The sequence below is a fragment of the Vicia villosa genome, linkage group LG1 (assembly GCF_029867415.1).
Source record: "Vicia villosa cultivar HV-30 ecotype Madison, WI linkage group LG1, Vvil1.0, whole genome shotgun sequence".
Taxonomy (NCBI): domain Eukaryota; kingdom Viridiplantae; phylum Streptophyta; class Magnoliopsida; order Fabales; family Fabaceae; genus Vicia; species Vicia villosa.
In genome coordinates, this window is record NC_081180.1 from 121459049 (window position 1) to 121481523 (window position 22475).

At 33.9% G+C, this 22475-nt stretch overlaps 1 protein-coding gene and 1 pseudogene across 1 annotated transcript; one reads left to right on the forward strand and one right to left on the reverse strand.

Annotated features, from left to right (window-relative positions):
- The first annotated feature begins 12336 nt into the window (after positions 1 to 12336).
- LOC131653018 (protein AGENET DOMAIN (AGD)-CONTAINING P1-like) lies at positions 12337 to 15507 on the forward strand (annotated as a pseudogene).
- A 1286-nt stretch (positions 15508 to 16793) lies between these two features.
- On the reverse strand, positions 16794 to 17541 carry LOC131615799 (uncharacterized). Its single transcript, XM_058886963.1, has one exon. It carries the CDS (start codon positions 17482 to 17484, stop codon positions 16969 to 16971), a length of 516 nt encoding a protein of 171 aa, XP_058742946.1. The 5' UTR covers positions 17485 to 17541; the 3' UTR covers positions 16794 to 16968.
- Positions 17542 to 22475: the final 4934 nt, after the last annotated feature.

The following is a 22475-nucleotide window of genomic DNA, read 5'->3' on the forward strand; positions in this document are numbered from 1 at the left end:
TATGATGCGATTATCTTACAGTGTCAAACACTAAAAAACACTTATTAGCCACGCGAAAACCACTTCACAAACAAAAATATCATATCGCAACACGCAATTTAGAGATGTGACGAAACATGTCGCAAAAATGCAAGTCGCAACTTATTTGTGGCGTGAAAATCACATCACAACTTTTTCACTTAAAAGTCACATCCTAACTTATCAAAATTATCACCACCACTTGTCCCAATAGTTATGATACCCCAACATTCATTTTCATTTTCATCTTCACCACCTGACGTTTTTTTTCTCCCTCCCATGGTTCTAGAACTTCCACAAGAATCACCATATTTCACCATGCCAAACCCAACACCAGAGATTCCACAACAACAACCAATTATCCATACTCCAACACTGGATGTTATTCTTCCTTCTCTAGAGATTCCACAAGAACCACCTATTTTCACCATGCCAAATCAAATGCCAGAAATTCTACAGGAACCACTGGTTTCTGCCATGCCAACACTAGACGTTGATGTGATTTTTATTTTGGAGAGAAAGGAAGTAAAAAGAAGAAGAAGTTTATGTTTTGTGAAAATGAGAAAAAGGGAGAAATAGGATATAAGGGAAGTAAAAAGAAGAAGAAGTTAATATTTTGATAAGTGCTAAAAAAACACTGATTAGCCACGTGATTTTCACACCACAGGCAATTTTTTGAAAATTTTAAAATTCCCCCCAAATACATCGTAACATGTGTAAACCTCATTAGCCACATGATTTTCACTTCACAATTTTCATTTTTTGTGACATGATTTTCACGTGGCAAAAACACATAGTTGGAAACCATTTTTCTTGTAGTGTGATTTGCAACATGGATGTCACATCGCAACGTCACTTTTAGCGACATGTTTTCACAAGGAAATATCACATAATTAGAGACCATTTTTCTTTTAATGAAAGACCTTAGAGGTTTCCCATCAGAAATGAGAAAGCTTTGATCGCTGTTGACACTTAGAGACATATGTTAGGGTCGCCCCATATGTGGAATTCCCTTTATGCATGAGGGAGTTGCCTTCTACATAAGGGAGTCGCCTCGCACTTGAAGGACTCAATCTGATAAGAAAGAAAAAATTAAATCACTTCACATTTTCTAAACCCCCTGTGCTTGAGGGGCTTTTATTGGTATATTTGTAAGGGGTCTATGAGAGGTGTCAAGAATGATGAATCGCCTCGCCATAAGGACCTCTTGAACGCCCTTTAACGTGATCGATCATATGTTTATCGGATGTATCACGCCTTTTTTTAATGTGTCATCCACTTTTGAAATAACCCTTTTGATGTTGGAGAATGGAAAAGTGACGTATATGCGATCCATTACGATATACATTGAATTATGGGGATAGTTAATCAAGGCCCAATTCGGTTATAAATACCTCAACATTGTAATTTAGGAAACAAGGCTCAATTCTCACCCCTTATGTGAGTTATCTCTCATCTCTACAACATACCTATATATACCTCTCTCTCTCTCTCTCTCTCTCTCTCTCTCTCTCTCTCTCTCTCTATATATATATATATATATATATATATATATATATATATATATATATATATATATATATATATATATATATATATATATATATATATATATATATATATATATATATATATATATAGGAATAGGATCAAATGACACCAAGGTGTCAAATTTAATTTGACACCAAATCTCAACCTTTAAAAGAATTCATCAGACGATCATGTAAATAGTCTATTTTTTAGGCAAAAAATAGTCTATATATTTTTTAATTATTATTTTATTTCATTTAATATAATCGTTTGATCAATTCTTTTAACAGTTAAGATTTGTTGTCAAATTAAACTTTGACACCTTGGTGTCATTTGATCCTAACCTATATATATATATATATATATATATATATATATATATATATATATATATATATATATATATATATATATATATATATATATATATATATATATATTTCAATTAATAAAAATGGTTTATTAATAAATTTCCATTTATTGAATTTCACTCATTATAATTATTTTTGGTAATAAATTTTTATTTATTGAATTTCACTCTATAATTATTTTTTGGTAATAAATTTTTATTTATTGAATTTCACTCTGTAATTATTTTTTGGTAATAAATTTTTATTTATTGAATTTCATTCAATATAATTATTTTTCAATAATAAATTTTAATTTATTGAATTTAACTTAATATAACTATTTTCCGGTAATAAATTTTCATTTATTAAATTTCATTCAATATAATTATTATTACAATTTAATAAAATATATATTTTACTAAACACGACCACATACATTAGATTAAAAAAGAGTGGTGCTATCTAGACACGATATTATGATATTATGTTACATTGTATTAACGCCATAAATTTTACTAATTATTTTAAGTTTGGCACAAAAACCAAAGCATGTAAAAAATTATTAAAAAAACAAAAGTATATCTAACCGTATTTATATACGGTGTTGTTGTAAGTTTAGGTGTGTGTTTAGCATTTCTCATTAAAAAAAGATTAAATACATGGGGACAACTTCTCTACCCTTCATAAAAAGTTAGGTAGGATACATTCCACCAATCACATTGCATCATTCAATTTTATTTTATTTAATTAATTATTAAATAGTACATTTTTTATTTTTTTCAAAATATTTTACACTAAGGGTAACATTACCCAACTTTTTGTGTTGGGTGGATAAGAATTCACCTAAATACATACGTTGGCAACGCTTGATTTGAAAATGAAATTAGCTGAACATATACTACTTTTAAATGCCACCAAACACACTAATCAGTTATAATGAAGTAATAGAAAACAACTATAAAAGAAACTCCTCTCATTCTCATTTTCATTCACATTCACTTCACCGTTTTTTCTTTTACCATTTCTGCAATCACAAGGTGTGAAACCCTAAATCGATAATCTATTGCATCCGAACCCACAACCCTTCTTCCTCAGCCGCATCAACCATATTTAGACCAGGAGCATTAGTTGAAATCAGCAACGATGTAGACGGATTCAGTGGTTCAAGTTCACTAGAAAGATTGCCCATTGCCTTCGAGGTGACAATTATTTGTCGAGTGTGATAAAATAATGGTGGATGAGGAGGGAGCAAAGGGGCTCCAAGAATCTGCTAAGCTTTCCCAGCTTCGGCCAATTCCCCGAAGGATATCATCCGGCACATCTAACTTGGTAATGAAGTTGACGCTTATCACAATGATGGATGGTGGGAGGGCCGCATCTCTGAATCATTAGGGGATGGTATATGGGCCACCTATTTCAAAGACTCGTCGGAGCAGCTAGCCTAATATGAAGAAGAACTTAAGGTCCACCATAAGTGGGTCAATGGAAGTTGGATCCCCCCATTTCCACAACAGGTGTGTTTTTATTTTCAATGGTTTTTGTGCTTAAGTTGGATCAATTCGAAGGTTTCATTGTTATTGCATGACTTATGATGTTAATGTTAATTTTCTTAATTTGCTTTTAAATAAATACTGTTATTGATGATATTGTTTGTTAATTATTAATATTATAGGCTGAAAGTGAAATCAAGAAAAAGGTGAGGGTGAAGGCTTCAGAAATTGTGAGTGGAGACAACGTTGAGTTCAAGTTCAAACCAGGGACATTGGTTGAGGTGTGCAGTGACGAAGATGGTTTAAAAGGGGTTTGGTTTTGTCCAACCCTAGTTGAGCCTAAGTCGGGATGTAAGTTTGTTGTCGAGTATGAAAGTCTTATTGATGATGATTATTCAAATCTTTTGAGAGAGGAAATCAGTATGCTTCAGATTAGGCCTCGTCCACCAAAAATTGATGATGTTTCATCAAGACTTTTGATCATAAATGGGTAATGGCTTCTAAGGTATGGTTGCATTGTTTGCATAGTAGTATATTAATTGTCAAAATAATTTGTTGCATAGTGAGGATTGACAAATACTCGTAGTTGAATCTTTTAAATTGCATCTTGGGGTCGATGTATTACATTTAATGATTATTGACTCAAATTCAACCCAGTGATTGTTTGTTTGCTTGTTTTGTCACTTGCTTTTATGATCTAAGATTTCTAAAATCTGAATTATCAATGTTTTTGTTATGATTTTCTTTTTTTTATTATTGGCTTTAAATTGCGCCTCTATTAGTAGAAGGTGTTGTAGGATAAGATACTTGTATTTATTATTTCCAGCCTTTCTTTTGACATGATAACAAGCAATTGTGATTCCGTTTTCAAGTGTAGCTAAAATAGCAATTAATTACAAGGTATTAGCGGCCACTTCTTCTGCATGCAATAACATATTTTGATTTGACGGTTCTAACATATGTTGGTTAAATTATTTCAGGTGTTGAAAATAATGAAAATAAAAGAAGTGGGGCTTGGTTCTTGTTAGCCAAAACTTTGAATTTGTAGTTCTAAACTCCATTTCTTCATTATAGTTTTTGAAATAAACAATATATTTCGAGTCCCCCCAGAACTTTAGAAATAATCCCAGCCCACCAACTGTCATCGTAGTATGCATCAACTTCATCAAGAAACTTAAACTTGATCAACATCGTCAATTTTTGGTGGACGAGGTCTTATCTGAAACATAATGATTTCCTCTCTCAAAAACTTTGAATAATCATCATCAATAAGACTTTCATACTCAACAACAAACTTACATCTCGGCTTAGGCTCAATAAGAGTTGCATAATCCAAACACCTTTTAAACCATCTTCGTTAGTGCACACCAACCAATGTCCCTAGATCAAATTTGAAACCACCCTTGTCTCCACTTACAATTTCAACAGCATTTACCCTCTCTGTTTCTTTTATTTCACTATCATCCAATCTAAAAACGAAAAAACAATGAAAATTAAAATACACTTTTTGTGGAAATGGTGGGATCCAACTTCCATTGACCCACTTATGGTGCAACCTAAGTTTTCTTCAGAGTACGCTGGCTACTCCGACCAGTCTTTGAAATACAGACCCTTATACCGTCCACTAATGATCCGGATATGCGACCCCCCCACCATCCGTCGTTGTGATAAGCATCTACTTCATAACCAATTTGGAAGTAATGCATGATATCCTTCGGAGGAATTGGACGGAGCTGAGAAAGCTTAGCAGTTTCTTGGAGGCCCTTTGTTCCCTCCTCATCCTCCATTATTTTGTCATACTCCACAACAAACTTGTCACCATGGAGACAACGGACAATCTTTCTAGTGAACCATGAACCACGGTATCCGTCTACATCGTTGCTGATTTCAACTAAAGTTCTGGGTTGAAAGATGGTTGATGCGGCGAAGGAAGAATGGGTTGTGGATTTGAAAGCCATGGATTATCGTGCTATGGTTTCATCACGTAATCTGATTGCAGAAATTGTAAAAGAGATAACGGTTAAGTACTAGGGTTAATCCCCTTATCAGTTGTTTTCTATTACTTTATCAAATAAATAATTAATGTATTTGGCGGGAATTAAAGGAGTATATGTTCGGCTAGTTTCATTTTCAAATCAACCTTTGCCCATGTAGGTATCTAGTCTTCTTTTTTGTCTACGGTATGAGGTATTGTTTGATAATACATTTTTATTATTTGTAAGAAAAAAATTTAATTAATTGAAATTCAATAAACAAAAACATGTTATTGGAGAAAAATATGAAACTATGGATCTTTTAATCTTATATTATTTTAAAATAGAAAAAATATAATAATTTTGAAACATGAAAAATAATTTGTATTGATTAATATAACGATAATAATTTTATTTAAAAGTTGAGAATTAAATGAGATGATGGCCGTAGTTGAAAATAAATAATATTTTTTAAATGTATCCTTTTTTAATATAAGGAATATTTTTACTTTGTAATTTTATTAATTTTTTTATTATAAATTATAAAAATACACGCGCATATATAAATTATAATTTTTTTGATATGACCTCTTAAGTCTGTTTCAATATCTCGGTAGATACCTAGTATGAGAAAGACGCCTTGAATAAAGTTTTTACACAGGTTAAAGATCTTAATAGGATCAACTTTCAATGTCTCTCTTGGAATTTCTTCTCAACAAAATTCACTTGCGCAAGTCATCTTCCACCATCTCTTTTCCGCTTATATAAAAGGAGTTGAAGATTTGAAGGAAGATGAATAATCATCTCACAAGAACAACATTGAACACTACAGAAGTTCTTAAGGTTTCTTATCTTTGTATATCTTAGAAATCTTAAGTGGTTAAGAATTTGTGAGTGTGAGTTGTATCACTTCTATAATTCTTGTTTTACATCAAGTATAGTTGTTATTTATTCTCCTAAACTATTTGTTTAAAGTATAGGAAGTGTCTTGCTAGTTTGTTTGAGCAGTGGAAGTCTCTTGCTAGTTTGCTCGAGCAGTGGAAGTCTCTTATTTGTGTGCTTGAGCAGAAGTCTCTTTCTAGTGTGATTGAGCATTTAAAGTCTCTTGCTAGTTTGCTTGAGCAAATTGTAATCTGTTTGATTATAGTGAAAATCTCTTGTTGGACAAGGAGGCTGGACTACTCTCAATTTGTGAGAGGAACCAGGATAAATCTATGTGTTGTTTTACTGCTTGCTTCTAAACTTTATTCATTCAGCTGCTAACAACTCTGAGCTCAGATTCTAAACTTGTTCAGATTTTGAAGTTGATTTTTAGAAGTAAAAAGAATTCACTACACATAATTCAACCTCCCTTCTTGTGTATTTTTCTCACCTTCAGATTTATGTCTTGATGCTTCAATAAGATTGATACACCACAGACATAAGCTTATATAATAAATCGCTATAAACAAAGTCTAACTTATATGGTATACGATCAATGCAAACATGCAATAATGCAATAACATGATAGTTAATGCTTGAAGGTAAAAGAGGTGAGGGAAAAAGAAAAGATACACAATGGTATATAGTGGTCCAGTTGTCGTCCTCGCATTGCCTACTTCACTATTTAATGGTGTTAAAATCATTGGGAAATAATCACGATTTTCCATTATTTTGATAATTTTGATACAAGAGTTTTGGTTACAATTGATTATTAAATAATAAAACACATTGTTGATGCACACACTTTAAATTGCCAACAAAATAAGATCTCAAAAGAATTTGATCCAATTATTCTTCACATGCACGACAATTCTTCTCCAAGTATTCGTATGCAGCCATAAGCCCTTTAATCCTATTGATTTCTTGTTCTGAGTGATTGTCATGGCTAAGCATTCATTAGAAAACTCCTAGCTTGTCTGCGAGCAATCTTTCTCCAACTCTACCAATAATGGACAACTTTAAATCCCACCTTACAAATAGTTGATACTTGATCTCGCCAAAGTCTTCCTTGGAGTATATTGAAACACTCTTCTTGATGAATATCGAGGATACCAAACTGGATTCAAGAAATGATACATGCACCTATTACAAACAGTAAAATTCACACAAAAGTATTAGATATCATAATGTACCATTAGTCTCTCTCATGCACTCAAGCTTTAGAGGTAGAAGACCATAATGATTATGACTAAGGATGAAGATGATGAACAGTGTCTGAAAATCTCACAAACCAAACTATAATACAAGGTGTTAGTCAATGTATAGATGAATGTGAAAGTAGAACACAGCACAATGTTCTAACAAATTTCTAGATGAAAGATTCTTGGCAAAGATGATATTCTTGAGATTGATTAATAATGAAAAATACAACAAGATTAATCAACTCACTCTCTAATTCACTCAACACAACAACACAATTGCATAAAAAAAAGATGGAACAAAAAGGATAATAGATTTGACATGAACTCACAATCAAGGGTTGTTTGTAGGAGAAAAAGAGAAAAGATCTATGGTGTAAAGAATGAACACATTAAGAAGAGAAGACAAAGATAAACACGCATTGTCTCTATGGGTCTTGCCATATGTTTCACACACTTATTACTTTCATCAAAGAAAAATCTATTTAAATGAAATATGAAAAATAGGTCTTTGAAGTAATGATTCAAATTAAGTGAAAACCATGATTAAAATCAATTTTGGACTCTTGAACTTGTTGATTCGAATCAAGTGAAAACTATGATTCAAATAAATTTGTCTAGAGGAAAAATGAAGCTTCAGGAGGGCATTTGATTCAAAATAATATATGTGCTTGATTCGGATCACAAGAGGTTGTGATTCGAATCATGCCTATTTTCTTATTTAAATCAATTTGCCATAGATTTATCCCGAATTTCATACAGCTCGTGATTTGAATCATATATTGTACCTGGTTCGAATCAACCCTCTAATATTTCATTTTTAGTAACTTTAACTTGTGATTCAAGCTATGGGTGTGGAAATGACAAGAGATCATTCTCATAGGCTCAAAAACATAATATTAACAAGGATTAAAGAGGTTTATTACAAGAATGAAGAGGGTTCCTATTGGTACAAGTTTCTAATAGCCTAAGCAATCAAATAAATTGAAAGGATAAAAGCGTACAAGCACAACGAACAAACAACAATATCCAAATTACAAATATGCAAACCAACAATGAATTGACAAAAACGTCAAAACAAAAACAATACTTAAAGCACGTAAAAGGCACCACAAGATACTTTGTGCTTTCATCAATTACACTAGAAATTATATTACTAGCTTTTAAGGACAGAGTAAATAGTAGCAGAAATAATGATAGTAAAAATAAATAGTATAAACTAAAGAGGATAAGGGTTAGAGGGATTGCACCAGCAATTTATTCATGTTCGACGGAACGTCGATCTACTCCTGTCCCCAAGAGATGTTCTTAAGATTTTGACTACAAACATTGAGCTTTAATAGGTTATTCCCACAAACCTTAATACAATATGATATTGATATTTTTCAAGCTTGTCCCCAACCAAAATGAGAGCTTTTACCCAGGCTAAGTTGTCGAACCGTTTGGAGATTTTCCAGGCTTATCTTAATAACCAAACATAACTTTTTTCTGAAAAAGTTCCATAAAGCAAAACATAGATTTTATGACTGTTTATATCATGAACCAAACTCAATTTCCCAAGAGTATCCCACTGTCGAGAATTAAAACAACAACACGACCAGTACAATTTCTTCCTCACAAGTAATGTTTTACTCAAAAGCACCATGGCCACTTAAGTGAAAGAAAAATTACTTCTAAAGAGAAAGAGAGAAAATAGAGAGATAAATTCCAAATAAAATGTAAAACTTCAAATTATTGCATGAAATAAATACTAAGAGACCCTCTTTTATATAGGAGATGAAAAAGAAATGATCCATGGACTACTTTAATCCCCCAGCCGATTATCTTAAGGTCCTAATCGATTGGATGACCTAAATAATTTATTATCTTGGCTCAAAATGGAAAGATTCGATATAAATACCAATCATTAAGAAATAGTCCTAATCGTTTGGTTAATCGTTTAGGGCTCTTCCGACCGATTGGCTTAAGTATCAGATTGATTTGGCAGTTAAAATTTTTTAATCGATTTGCTTAAGGTCCCAATCGATTGGGTAGTTGTAAAAATATTCCAATCGATTGGCTTAGGATTCCAACCAATTGGTTAGTTAAAAAATGCTTCAAAAAGGAAGCAACCAGTATCCTTATCAACTGGCTTAGGCTTGAAAACATTTTAAGATCTTTGATAGATAAAAAAGAGATTTTAAGTGTGAGTGTGTGTGAGAGAGATAGTGTGTGTGTGTGTGTGAGTGAGAGAGAGAGAGAGAGAGAGAGAGAGTGAGTGAGAGAGAGAGAGAGGGAGAGAGAGAGAGAGAGAGATTTGACTTAGTATATTAAGATTTACTTCCTTACTTTTACCATACTCAAGTCACTCAGACATACACGACCAGAAGAACTTTCATACTTCCCCTCTTTCACAACTCTGAGGCCTTCAAGATTCTTTTCCAGATGCATCAACTATATAAGCACTTCAATATAGTCTTAAGTCTTCTACTAGATGAGGCTTAATATGTGCTTAATTTTAGCCACCATCATGAGAGAGTTGGAAAACCATTACCTCCCACTTCACCAACATCATAGTTAGTGGTGTTGTCGTCATCAAAACTTTAGAAATGATCTATTGCGAGATCATTAACTTCATACCTTCAAGCACATTGATCCACATATAATTATATATGTTTTGATGTTGTTTTGTTGTGCATAAGGTGCTTTGGTAACAAGTTTTGTCGCACAAAAATTTATGACCTACACTCAGCAGGCCTTGAGCAGAAATGTTGAGCCAATCGATTAAAAAAATGCTCCAATCGATTGAATTAGTTAATTTTAATCGATTAAATTGCCCAACATGGAAATATTTGATATATAGTTGTTACAAGTCATTAATTTGTTGTCCTAATCGTTTATGCTATCTCCAATCGATTGGCTTAATGCTCTAATTGATTGGCTGACTCAGAAAAGTTTATCCAATCGTTTGGCTTAAGTGTCCAATCAATTGGTTAGTTCAAAAAAGCTTTGGAAACAAATTGGACATCTTCTTAATCACTTATATTCGCCTAGAAAATAATTTTCAAGATTAAAACGTTTGAAAAAGATTTTTCACAACTATTGATGTTGTCGTCGTCACAACTTTATAGAGGATATTTTGCAGAGTCATCACCTTTATACCTGCAAGCACATAGATCCACAACGTGTTCCTCTAACCACCATGTTACTTCCTCAAGACTAAGTGGGCACTTGAATTGATGCTTTAAACACATAACAAATGTTTTCACTTTAGGGTCATCCATGACATTCTAAACAATAGTGGGATTATCTAAGTTGAAATCTCTAAAACTAAATCCCACCCTGACCCATTTTATGTTAATACACATAAGATAAAATTCTCTATCATTGGGAACAAGGTCGATCACTACTGAGTATCGTAAGTGGCATCACTAAGTTCTAAAATAGGGATTTCTACAAATGGGTTCTCCATGTCCAAACTCAGTTAAAGTCTCAAAAATGAAATAGGAGAAAAGGTAAGTACCTTAATTTCAACTAAAGAAGCACTTAATCGATTGATCAACGTGAATCTAAAAGTTTCTACTAACAAAAACAAAGTGAACAAGAGTTTCCTCTAAATAAGATGGATCAAATATAATTTAAAAAGTAGGAATGAGACACTAGTTTATGCTTTATATGCAAAGTAGCAACTAGATTCAACTACCACGATCCACTAGAAGTTCAAAGAAGCCCTCAAAGGGCATATATCACATCTCAAAACTCTAAATGAACTTGTGTATGCCTATCCACATCACTTTCCTATCCTACACTAGTGGGACACGATGAGACTATCATAGTAAAAAATTGTTGCATCGATAGGACGTGATTTAATGTGCATGTTCTCCATGACAACTATCACCATTAAGCAAGGTCCCCCTCTCAATGAATGACATTACCACGATTCATACTTATGGTCAACCTCACATGCTCTAATATCAACCCATAAGACTAGCCTAATCGACATAATTGCATCCTCTTCAAGGACTCCTCGGATCGCTGCACATATTGACCTTCCTCAATCATCACTATTCATGAGTGCCATGTCCCATCACTTTGAGTCATTTGATTCTTCAACGACGACTCACACTCAACATCGGACAACACAAAGACAATTACAAGGGTCTCTCACACATATCTGTGACCCCGAGTCACATCGAAGTGCAATTCATTATAGATTGACAAAGTAAAACCTCAATCTTATTGACTTAAGCGTTAAAATTATAACTTTTTGGCAATACCTTTTCCGTTTTCGAGAGAATTGTATTTGCTACACCGAAAAAACATTATAATGTATTTGTTATTTCTAAACTGATCATCCTTTATCCAAATTGAGATGATATATAATTAGTCGGTACTTTACCTGATAATGATTTTATTTAATAAAAAACACAAACAAATGAAATGAGTTCGAATTATTTGAATTGAATGAATAGGGAAAAAAAAAACGAAAACAAGAGAATACATAACGGTGGATTTGAAAATGAATTTAGCATAGCACAATAAACTCGATCCAGTTCCCGCCAAACGCACTAAATAATTTATTTAATTAAAAAAAAAAAACAGATATAACAAACACATTCTATTCTCATTCTCATTCACTTCACCATTTCTCTCTTCCATTTCTGCAATCCCAATCTTGAAACCCCTAACCGATTATCCATGGCTTCCAGTTCCAGAACACGCTCTTCCTCTCCCGCCTTATCCCGCTTCAAACCTGGAACCTTAGTCGAAGTCTGCTCCGATGACGACGGATTTCGTGGTTCTTGGTTTACCGGCAAGATCGTCCGTCGTCTCATCGGTGAAAAGTTCATGGTCGAGTATGACAACTTAGTGGTGAATGAAAACGGCACAAAGCGCCTTAAAGAAACAATTAGGCTTCGCCAACTCCGCCCAATTCCCCCCAAGGAGATCACCAGGGACTTCAAATTCGGTGATGAAGTTGACGCTTATCTCAACGATGGATGGTGGGAGGGTCACGTCACCGGAGTATTAGAGGATGGTAGAAAGGCAGTGTACTTCAGAGTCTCGAAGGAGCAGTTGGAGTTTTCCGACGAGGAACTCAGGCTTCACCGTGAGTGGGTTGATGGAGGTTGGATCCCACCATTTCCACAACAGGTGTGCTTTGATTTCCATTGTTTATTGCTTTTAGGTTGAATTCTAGGGTTGCATTGTTATTGCATGTCTTAGGATGTTAATGTTAATTTAACTTAATTTGATTTCGGTTAAATGTTGTGAGTGGTGATAATGATATTGTTTGTTCATTATTAATGGTATAGGATGATGATAGTGAGATTAAAAAAAAGGTGTGTGTTAAGGCTCCTGAAACTGTGACCGGAGACAAGGATAATTTCGAGTTGAAGGAAGGGGATTTGGTTGAGGTGCGCAGTGACGAAGATGGTTTCAAGGGGGCTTGGTTTTCTGCGACCCTTGTTGAGCCTAAGGCGGGATGGAAGTTTGTTGTTGAGTATGAGAGCTTGCTCGATGATGATTCAAAGCTTTTGAGAGAGGAGGTCAGTACCCTAAAAATTAGGCCTCGTCCACCAAAAACTGATGATGTTGATCAGTTTAAGTATCTTGATGAAGTGGATACCTATTACAAAGATGGTTGGTGGGTTGGGGTTGTTTCTAAAGTTCTTGGAGACTCCAAATATATTGTTTACTTCAGGAACTCTAATGAAGAACTGGAATTTGAACATTCCCAGTTGAGGCTGCATCAGCAATGGGTGAATAACAAATGGGTCATGGCTTCTAAGGTATGATTGCAATGTTTGTTCTTTTGAGCATGCACAATGACGCTTTCGAATAACAGTAGGCTTGAATTAATTTGCATAGTAGTATATTGTCAAAATAGTTTGTTGTGAGAGGATTGACTTCAATACTCGTATGGTGGAATGGTTGTATTGAATTTTAAAGAGGAAATTCAGTCTTCCTTTAGATAAGCTGACGCACCCGTTTTGAGCCAAAAAAATCTTATTTAAACTAGCTCAGTGTATGTTTGGTTTTGCATCAATAGGATCTGTGCAGCCTGAACTCACGTTTTTTCCACGTCTATGCAAAAGCTTTGGTTTGTAGCTTCTAGGAAATCATGTAAAAACCAAAACCGGGCATGCATTTGACTCTGAGTGTCCAAACTCCAAAGGCCAAACCAAACAAATACTCAATCTTTTGGAGTGTGTTGGATTTCATCTCCGATGAAATCAGGAGTAAAAGTCTGATGTTTTGAAACTCGTGGCTTCTCATTATGATGGTGAAGTATCCTGTCCAAGTTTTTAAATTGATTACGTCTCAGGAAAATAGTTTATATCTAATAACACAGTTAAGATGATTGTTGGCTGAAATTCAAGTCAGTGATTATTAGTGGGTTTGTTTCTGTTTTGTCACTTGTTTTTGCAGTCTAGAATTCTAGAATCTGGATTATCAATGTTTTTCTCGGTACTTAACCAAATTTGCTCTTCATTTTTTATGCAACATTTTGGGTTTTGTTAAGTAGTGATTGTGTAACAGAACTTTGATATCACCACATTCAAAGTATTCCCTTTATTCATCCAAACTATTTTGATCACATGATTTATCTCCCTTTAACTTTGCATGATCGGCTAAACTAAATAGATTTGTTGAGTCAATTGCTCTCCAATTTTAAACTTTACAATTTACATGTAGTTCGGTAGACTTGGCTTGCATTTTGATTATAATTTGTTTTACTTCTACGAAGGAAATCATGTATTTCTAGCTTGTTATGATATCACTAATTTTTATCTTCTCCATTGATTGAAAGAGTAGTTTGAAAGTATCTGTTTCTAGCTCATTAATGTCATGCACAATATTTGAATACTGTCTAGTCAAAAAATAGTTTGAATAGCCATGTGCACGAACGTGTTTGGTCATGTTGCATACCATCAAAGAAATTGGCTTATTAAGCACTACTATTTTTACAGCATTTTCTAATGTTTAAGACATTTACTAATATTGTTGACCAATACTTAATATTAACATGATAGCAAGCAATGTTTTAGATTGTGATACGCTTTGCAATTGTTGCTAGAATGACAATATTTACAAGGTCTTAGCAACCACTTTGCGACTAAAAATAGAGAAAATGATATATTCTTGCCTCTTCAGCATGCAATAACATATTTTGATTTGATGATCCTAACCTCAAGCTTTTGGTTTAAACTATTTCAGGCATTGTGATTTCGGTTAAATGTTGTGAGTGGTGATAATGATATTGTTTGTTCATTATTAATGGTATAGGATGATGATAGTGAGATTAAAAAAAAGGTGTGTGTTAAGGCTGCTGAAACTGTGACCGGAGACAAGGATAATTTCGAGTTGAAGGAAGGGGATTTGGTTGAGGTGCGCAGTGACGAAGATGGTTTCAAGGGGGCTTGGTTTTCTGCGACCCTTGTTGAGCCTAAGGCGGGATGGAAGTTTGTTGTCGAGTATGAGAGCTTGCTCGATGATGATTCAAAGCTTTTGAGAGAGGAGGTCAGTACCCTGAAAATTAGGCCTCGTCCACCAAAAATTGATGATGTTGAGCAGTTTAAGTGTCTTGATGAAGTGGATACCTATTACAAAGATGGTTGGTGGGTTGGGGTTGTTTCTAAAGTTCTTGGAGACTCCAGATATATTGTTTACTTCAGGAACTCTAATGAAGAACTGGAATTTGAACATTCCCAGTTGAGGCTGCATCAGGAATGGGTGAATAACAAATGGGTCATGGCTTCTAAGGTATGATTGCAATGTTTGTTCTTTTGAGCATGCACAATGACGCTTTCGAATAACAGTAGGCTTGAATTAATTTGCATAGTATATTGTCAAAATAGTTTGTTGTGAGGATTGACTTCATTACTCGGCTGAAATTCAAGTCAGTGATTATTAGTGGGTTTTTTTTCTGTTTTGCCACTTGTTTTTGCAGTCTAGATTTCTAGAATCTGGATTATCAATGTTTATCTCAGTACTTAACCAAATTTGCTCTTCATTTTTTATGCAACATTTTGGGTTTTGTTAAGTGGTGATTGTGTAACAGAACTTTGATATCACCACATTCAAAGTATTCCCTTTATTCATCCAAACTATTTTGATCATATGATTGACATGTGATTTATCTCCCTTTAACTTTGCATGATCGGCTCAACTAATAAGATTTGTTGAATCAATTGCTCTCCAATTTTAAACTTTACAATTTACATAGAATTTTGTCTGTAGTTCGGTAGACTTGGCTTGCATTTGGATTATAATTTGTTTTACTTCTACGAAGGAGAAACTCATGTATTTCTAGCTTGTTATGATATCACTAATTTTTATCTTCTCCATTGATTGAAAGAGTAGTTTGAAAGTATCTGTTTCTAGCTCATTAATGTCATGCACAATATTTGAATACTGTCTAGTCAAAAAATAGTTTGAATAGCCATGTGCACGAACGTGTTTGGTCATGTTGTATACCATCAAAGAAATTGTCTTATTAAGCACTACTACTTTTACAGCATTTTCTAATGTTTAAGACATTTAATAATATTGTTGACCAATACTTAATATTAACATGATAGCAAGCAATGTTTTAGATTGTGATACGCTTTGCAATTGTTGCTAGAATGACAATATTTACAAGGTCTTAGCAACCACTTTGCGACTAAAAATAGAGAAAATGATATATTCTTGCCTCTTCAGCATGCAATAACATATTTTGATTTGATGATCCTAACCTCAAGCTTTTGGTTTAAACTATTTCAGGCATTGTGATTTTGAACTTTGGAGCAACCAGAGATCAAAGAAAACACCAGGTGCCATGGAAAAATGAAAATAAAAATTGTATATTTTGGACTCATTCCTGCTAGCCAAAACTTTAAACTTGTAGTTCTCATGGATCAAAACTTTTGACTTGTATATCAAACCTTGAACTCAACTTGATGGGTTAAATGCCACTTTAGGTTCCAAATTAAGTAGTTTGTAAAGAATTTGGAGGCTTACTTAGATTCCAGTTAGTATACTTGATCTTAGTTTGGATTTCATACTTTCAGATTTTGGTTTGTTGGGTTTTATTTTGCAAATTCTTATTGTTCCTTCCATTCTTTTAATAAATGTTAGTTTTTAAAGCATGTCTCCATGTTTATTTTTAAAGAATGCTTGTGGAAAAAGTTAATTTCATTTGGGAGCATGAGTATCAAAGCATGGTAAATTTTTAGCTGAATTCAATGCTCTTGAATCTGGAGTCACCCTAAGCTCAAGTAAAAAACTATAATGGTTTAAACAAAATACGAAGAGAATAAATTTCATAATATCTTTGATCATATGTCATGATAAATGATTATAATTTTATATATTAGTCTTTAAGTAAACCGCTCCATGAGAGCAGCATAATCAAAGACTCAAAACATAACAAGCATTACTTTAAAGCAAGAAACTGAAAGGATTACAATGTATCGAAACATAATATAATAAATTTATTTTAATGAATACGAATACTTCAGATTCAGACCTCTTTGACTTCAACAGGAGCAGCAGCAGTAGCTGGTGCAGTTTCTTTGACTTGATCTTTGTTTTCTTCCTTCACATCCTTAACTTCCTCTTCAATCTCAAAAGCTGAAGCAGGGAATGTCCTGAAAAGCCCAGTAACAGCCTTGAAGGTGATTTTGCCAGTAGGTGGTTCATCCATAAGGATTTCATGAAGAGGAAGCCAAATCAAGAGCTCCTTCACCTTCACACCAGTCAGCTTCTTGATCTTACCAACCTCAACAGTGGCAGTGACTTCAGTACCATAAATCACATGCCTATCAACTTTCACAAACTTGTGGTTATAGCTTGCTTTCTGCTTAAGCCACACAAAACCACTCTCTCTATGGTATCCACATTCTTCTATGTCTTTCAATGGCAAAAGGCCATTGGGCATGCTTATTTCCTTGAGAAGTTCCTTGGACTTGATTTGGCAGATTTCATCTCCATAGTATACCTCTGACTTGGCTTTGATCTCGTCGGTGACCAGAGACATCTTGTGTTTTGGTATGTTTGAACTTTGAATAAACTTACTGAGTTACTACTTGTTTGTGAAAGAATGAATGATTCTGAGAGCTGAAGAGTGGGTTTCATATATAGGTATGAATCTCTGAAATTGCCCTTATATTTCCCATTAACTTCACAAATGCCATTGTTTTTCAGACACTCAATTTTTAGGGAAAATTCGAAAGGAAAAAAAACAGTTGGACATGGGAAAAATAAATGAGCGCGTCATTTATTATTTTTCCCTTCAAATTTGGTTGGAAAGAGGGGAAGATATGTGACCCACGTCAACATCTTCTCTCATTAAATGATGGAAATATTTGGAGAAAAGATATTTAAACGTATTTTTATAAAAACATATCAAAATAGTTTGTCTTATAAATTCACACTCTTAAAATATTATATTATATACTTTAAAATATAACGTATTTTATTTATCTATTAATTAATTAATTTATATAACTAGAATTTAATTGATAACTGACAGTATAAAACAGTTTTACGTAGTCAGTCGTGATCATTAAATGTTTATTAAAATTTAATTTTTATTTAAATTATTTATAAAAAATATTTGTGAATGGTTGTGATGTAAAGATCGTTTACAAAATTTTACATGACAGTACATAGGGAAATTTTTTTTAATAACAATGTTTTAAAAAAATATACATAACTAAGTAACTAACCCATATTTCAAGAAAATTATCCCAATAACCATGTTTGGGGGGTTTCACACGTAGGCGACATTCCATATAGCGCCTCCTATTTTTTTTAAATTTTTCCAGTTACCTGTGGATTTAGTGTTACTTGCGGATTTATCTGCAAATTTACCTGCTGAATATTTTAATATTTAGTCTATATATAAATCCGCAGGTAACACTAAATCTGCAGGTAAATCCTCAGGTAACTGAAAAAAATTTAAAAAAAAAAAGAGGCGCCATATGGAATGGCGCCTAGGTGTAGAACACCTCCAAACATGGTTATTGGGATAATTTTCTTGAAATATGAGTTAATTAGGCATATATTTTTTAAAACTTGATTATTAAATTTTTTTAATTATACATTAAATTTTATTTAAAGACATTAAACCAGAATATTAATTCTATAGTAAAAATGCAATTTATTAGAGAGAATTGAGAGAGAAGAGAGAGTTTTTGGTGGTTATTTTATATAGCCACATTAATACTAATAATTTTTTAATAATGATAGAGTTTTCGCATCGAGTCATTTGTTTTCGCTGCTTCCACTTCGCTGATGCTGGTCAAGCCATCAGATTGAAGTATAACTAAGCTTCTTAGACCGTTGTTCTGGAATATTCTCAATAAAGGAGACACTACTGTGAAAGAGATAGTGGACCTGATTGAAAAGAGACTTATGAAAGTCTCTCTTGAAACTTATGAAAGTCTCTCTTGAAGCAAAAAATATATTGCTATCAAAGGTCACAATGGATGAGAAACATTTTCAAGAATTGTGCAACGCTTGGAAGGAGGAGTTAGTCATTGTTGAAGCGGTAAAGCGGCAAGCAAAAAAAGTTTTGGAAATATTTATCCGAGAAATTATCGTCTCCACATGAACTAGTGCATTGAACCGTCGTTCAACAGTTTCCAAAGTTATGAGTTTGGATTGAATTCTTTAAAGCATAAAAATATAAAAGTAGATATGAACATAAAAAGAATTCATTCTTCAGAGAGAAGAAACTTATCAAGCATGCATAAAATCTACTTATCACAAACTTAAACTTATTGACCAGTTGCACTCAACCTACAATACTCGTCAAAGTCATCAAGCATCGCTCACACCCTAAGTCATTTCTAACCCAAAGTAGAGAGAACTACTATATCATCTTGGCGACAATCTCTCAGCCAACTTCAACAACACAGCAGACATCCATATCATTTGTACCGACGATCTCTCAACCGACACAACTAACACATACGCATTAAGCTTAGACACTCATAAAGTTTATTAGCTCTAAATCTATCTCTAGAATCTAGAAACTAATAGAAATCCATCCCTAATCAAGATTTGTAAGGTATAAGTCTATAACAATCCAAATCCAAACATAAATGCAAAAAGATTAAGGAAGACATCAATAATGATTTGTAAAGCAAATATATTATACAACATCATGATCAATACATATACATATGTTCAAAGTAAATAGACAAACATACCCAACAAAATAGAGTATATAAAGAGAAAAGAAGAAGAGGAACCAAACATGTCTTGGTTTGTCAACGCAAATTGATGAAAAATTCGACCTCCGATCATCAAGATGCAACCCCATTTGATGTTTCTAAGCCTCTCTCTACCAAAAAATAAAGGTTGATGGAGTTGGGAACAAATAACCCAAAACCATAACCTAAAAAATGTGTTTTTACCCCTTTTAACGCACTTCTGTCCTGCCAGATTCGCCAGGCGAGCCTGTCATTCACCGGACGAACGTCACCAGTAGCAACATCATTGTTTTGGCCATAACTTGAGAACCGTAACTCCGATTTGCATCCAGTTCGAAGCGTTGGAAATCTTATTCAATTTCCCATATAAAAATGACAAAATATCAACCAAATTGATGATTTTTTATTATTTGATTGTGAGTCTTATTCGTTGATGAATTGGTTCCGTTGCTCAAAATCGCGCGTTTGAAGTCGTGTCTTCGACACTTTATTACTCATACTCCAAATACGCATAAATACCTACAAAATGAATAGAAAACTATCAAACGGTACATAAATAAATCAAAAACTCGATTAAACACAAAGTATACGTATTTATGTAATATACACTAAAACGCGTATAAATTGAGGAAAAGAGAAGATAAGGGCCGCAAAACTATACACAAAAATAACTACATTTGACACTTATCATTCATTAAACTCTTGAGAAAAACATTGGCTATCATTTAATGAAGGATAGATTGAAGAAGGTGTGGAATATTACTGGAGGTTTTGAGATCATGGACGTTAACAATGGTTTCTCTATGGTCAAGTGCGAACTACTCGTAGACAGGGAAAAATTATGTTAGAAGGCCCGTGGATGTTGTTTGACCATTATTTGGCAGTGGCTCTATGGACTCTTGACTTTGCATTCCCTCTTGTAAAAGTGGAGAAAATTCTGGTTTGGATTCAATTTTTAAGGCTTAACTTATTATATTACGACGAAAGTGTCCTTCTTGGTTTGACATATGTTGCAGGTACTCTTGTTAAGATACATAACAATACCTTTGATGATGTTTATAAGCAAAGACTAACAGAACTGCATTACGAAGTGCGGGAAGATGGCGTCAAAATTGTAACAAAAGAATCTGGAGAAATAAATTTTGTTCATGGTAATTTGCTGGTGGTGCATAGGAAAAAACACAACAAAAGAGTCAATTATTGTCCAGGAAATTTTTATCCTATAATGCGCTCAGAGATCCAATGAGTTCTAAAATCAAGGGGATTGATGCTTTCTTAAAAGGAATAAGCGCTGACAGCAAAACTGCTGGACCCAATCAATTTGACGCAGTTTCCAAGAAACGAAAATTTGATAAGAGTGGATCCACTTCAGACGCATGTTAGCCAACTGGTAGAGAGAACCCACGCACCAAGGCCAAGTCTCCCATTTTGGAACCACGTCATGCTATTAGTGTACCTAGCACGGCTAAATACAAAAGGGTGTGCCTAGCACAGCTAAATACACCTTCATCATCCCCATTATAAAATTGAGTTTGGAGACCATCACACAATACAATATTCCACATTTTGAACCGACAATAAGTTAGGCAGATGGAAATAACCAATTTGATATGGATAAGGGTGTTACTCAAGAAGAGTAAGTTGTTCGTGAAACTCCCATTGAATGGGAGCCTGTTAAGTAAATTGTCTCATGTCCGAGATTTGCTTTGACACCTCTATCTACTTGATTAATTATGTTAGGTTTCAAAGAAGTCACTCTTCTTTCCTAGAATATCTGGGGAGCCTCTAATAATAAGGCTGAAAGACACGTGATGGATTTGATTAGAAAACACTCTCCAATATTTTTAATCATTATAGAAACACACATTGGTTTTCATAAGACCATGTCCTTCTTGGACAGAGCTGGATAAGTGAGTGTTTACCATGTGGATGCACATGGTCAACTCGGGAGAATTTAGGTGTTAAATCAGAATGGTAGTAACATTATAATTGTCGTGCACGATGTCTTTATGGATACAATTACTATCAAGCTATCATTGGGAACTTCCTCTTTGCATGTAACTAGAACTTATGCTAGTTTCATGTACAATTCTCGTCTTGACTAGTGGCTCCACAATATTGACCGAAGGAACACTATTGATGGTACTTGAATGTTAATTGGAGGCTTTTACGACATCATTCATCCAAGTGAACAAAAAGGAGATAATTTTAATCATTCTAGGGCAGCTTCTTTGTCGAATGTCGTTGATAAATGTAGTTTAATTGAAGTAGACATGTCTGGTAGAAAATTCATTTGGAATAGGTCTTGTACTGATAATCAAATGGTCTATCTCAAATTGGATAGGGCCTTGGTCGATGTTGCTTGGCGCATGGCTTTCTCTGATGCATATGTTGAGGTGTTGTATAAATTTCATTCTGATCACAACCTAATTCTCCTTAGGTGTGACCTTCCCTTCCAAGACCATGGGCCGTGTTCTTTTAGGTTTGAGGCAACTTGAATCACTCACCCGAAATATTCCAATATGATCTAGACTATTTGAGGGAAATCCCCATATGACATTGTATCTTGTCTAAAAAATGTGCAACATAATTCTATCCTTTTTAATAAAGAAACTTTTGTCATTATCAGGAAATGGAAGCACAACATTGAGAAGAGACTCAGAAGTATCCAATACTCTTTGGAGAGAATAGATTCGACAAGACTAGTTTATCTCCAACAAGGGCTTCAACAGGAGTATGATGAGATCCTTGCGTAAGAAGATATTCATTGGTATTAAAAGGCTAGAGATGATTGAATTAATTTGAGAGA

Bases quoted from the DNA above. Each gene is read 5' to 3' on its own strand.
- LOC131615799 (XM_058886963.1), bottom strand. From the start codon at position 17,484: ATGTCTCTGGTCACCGACGAGATCAAAGCCAAGTCAGAGGTATACTAT.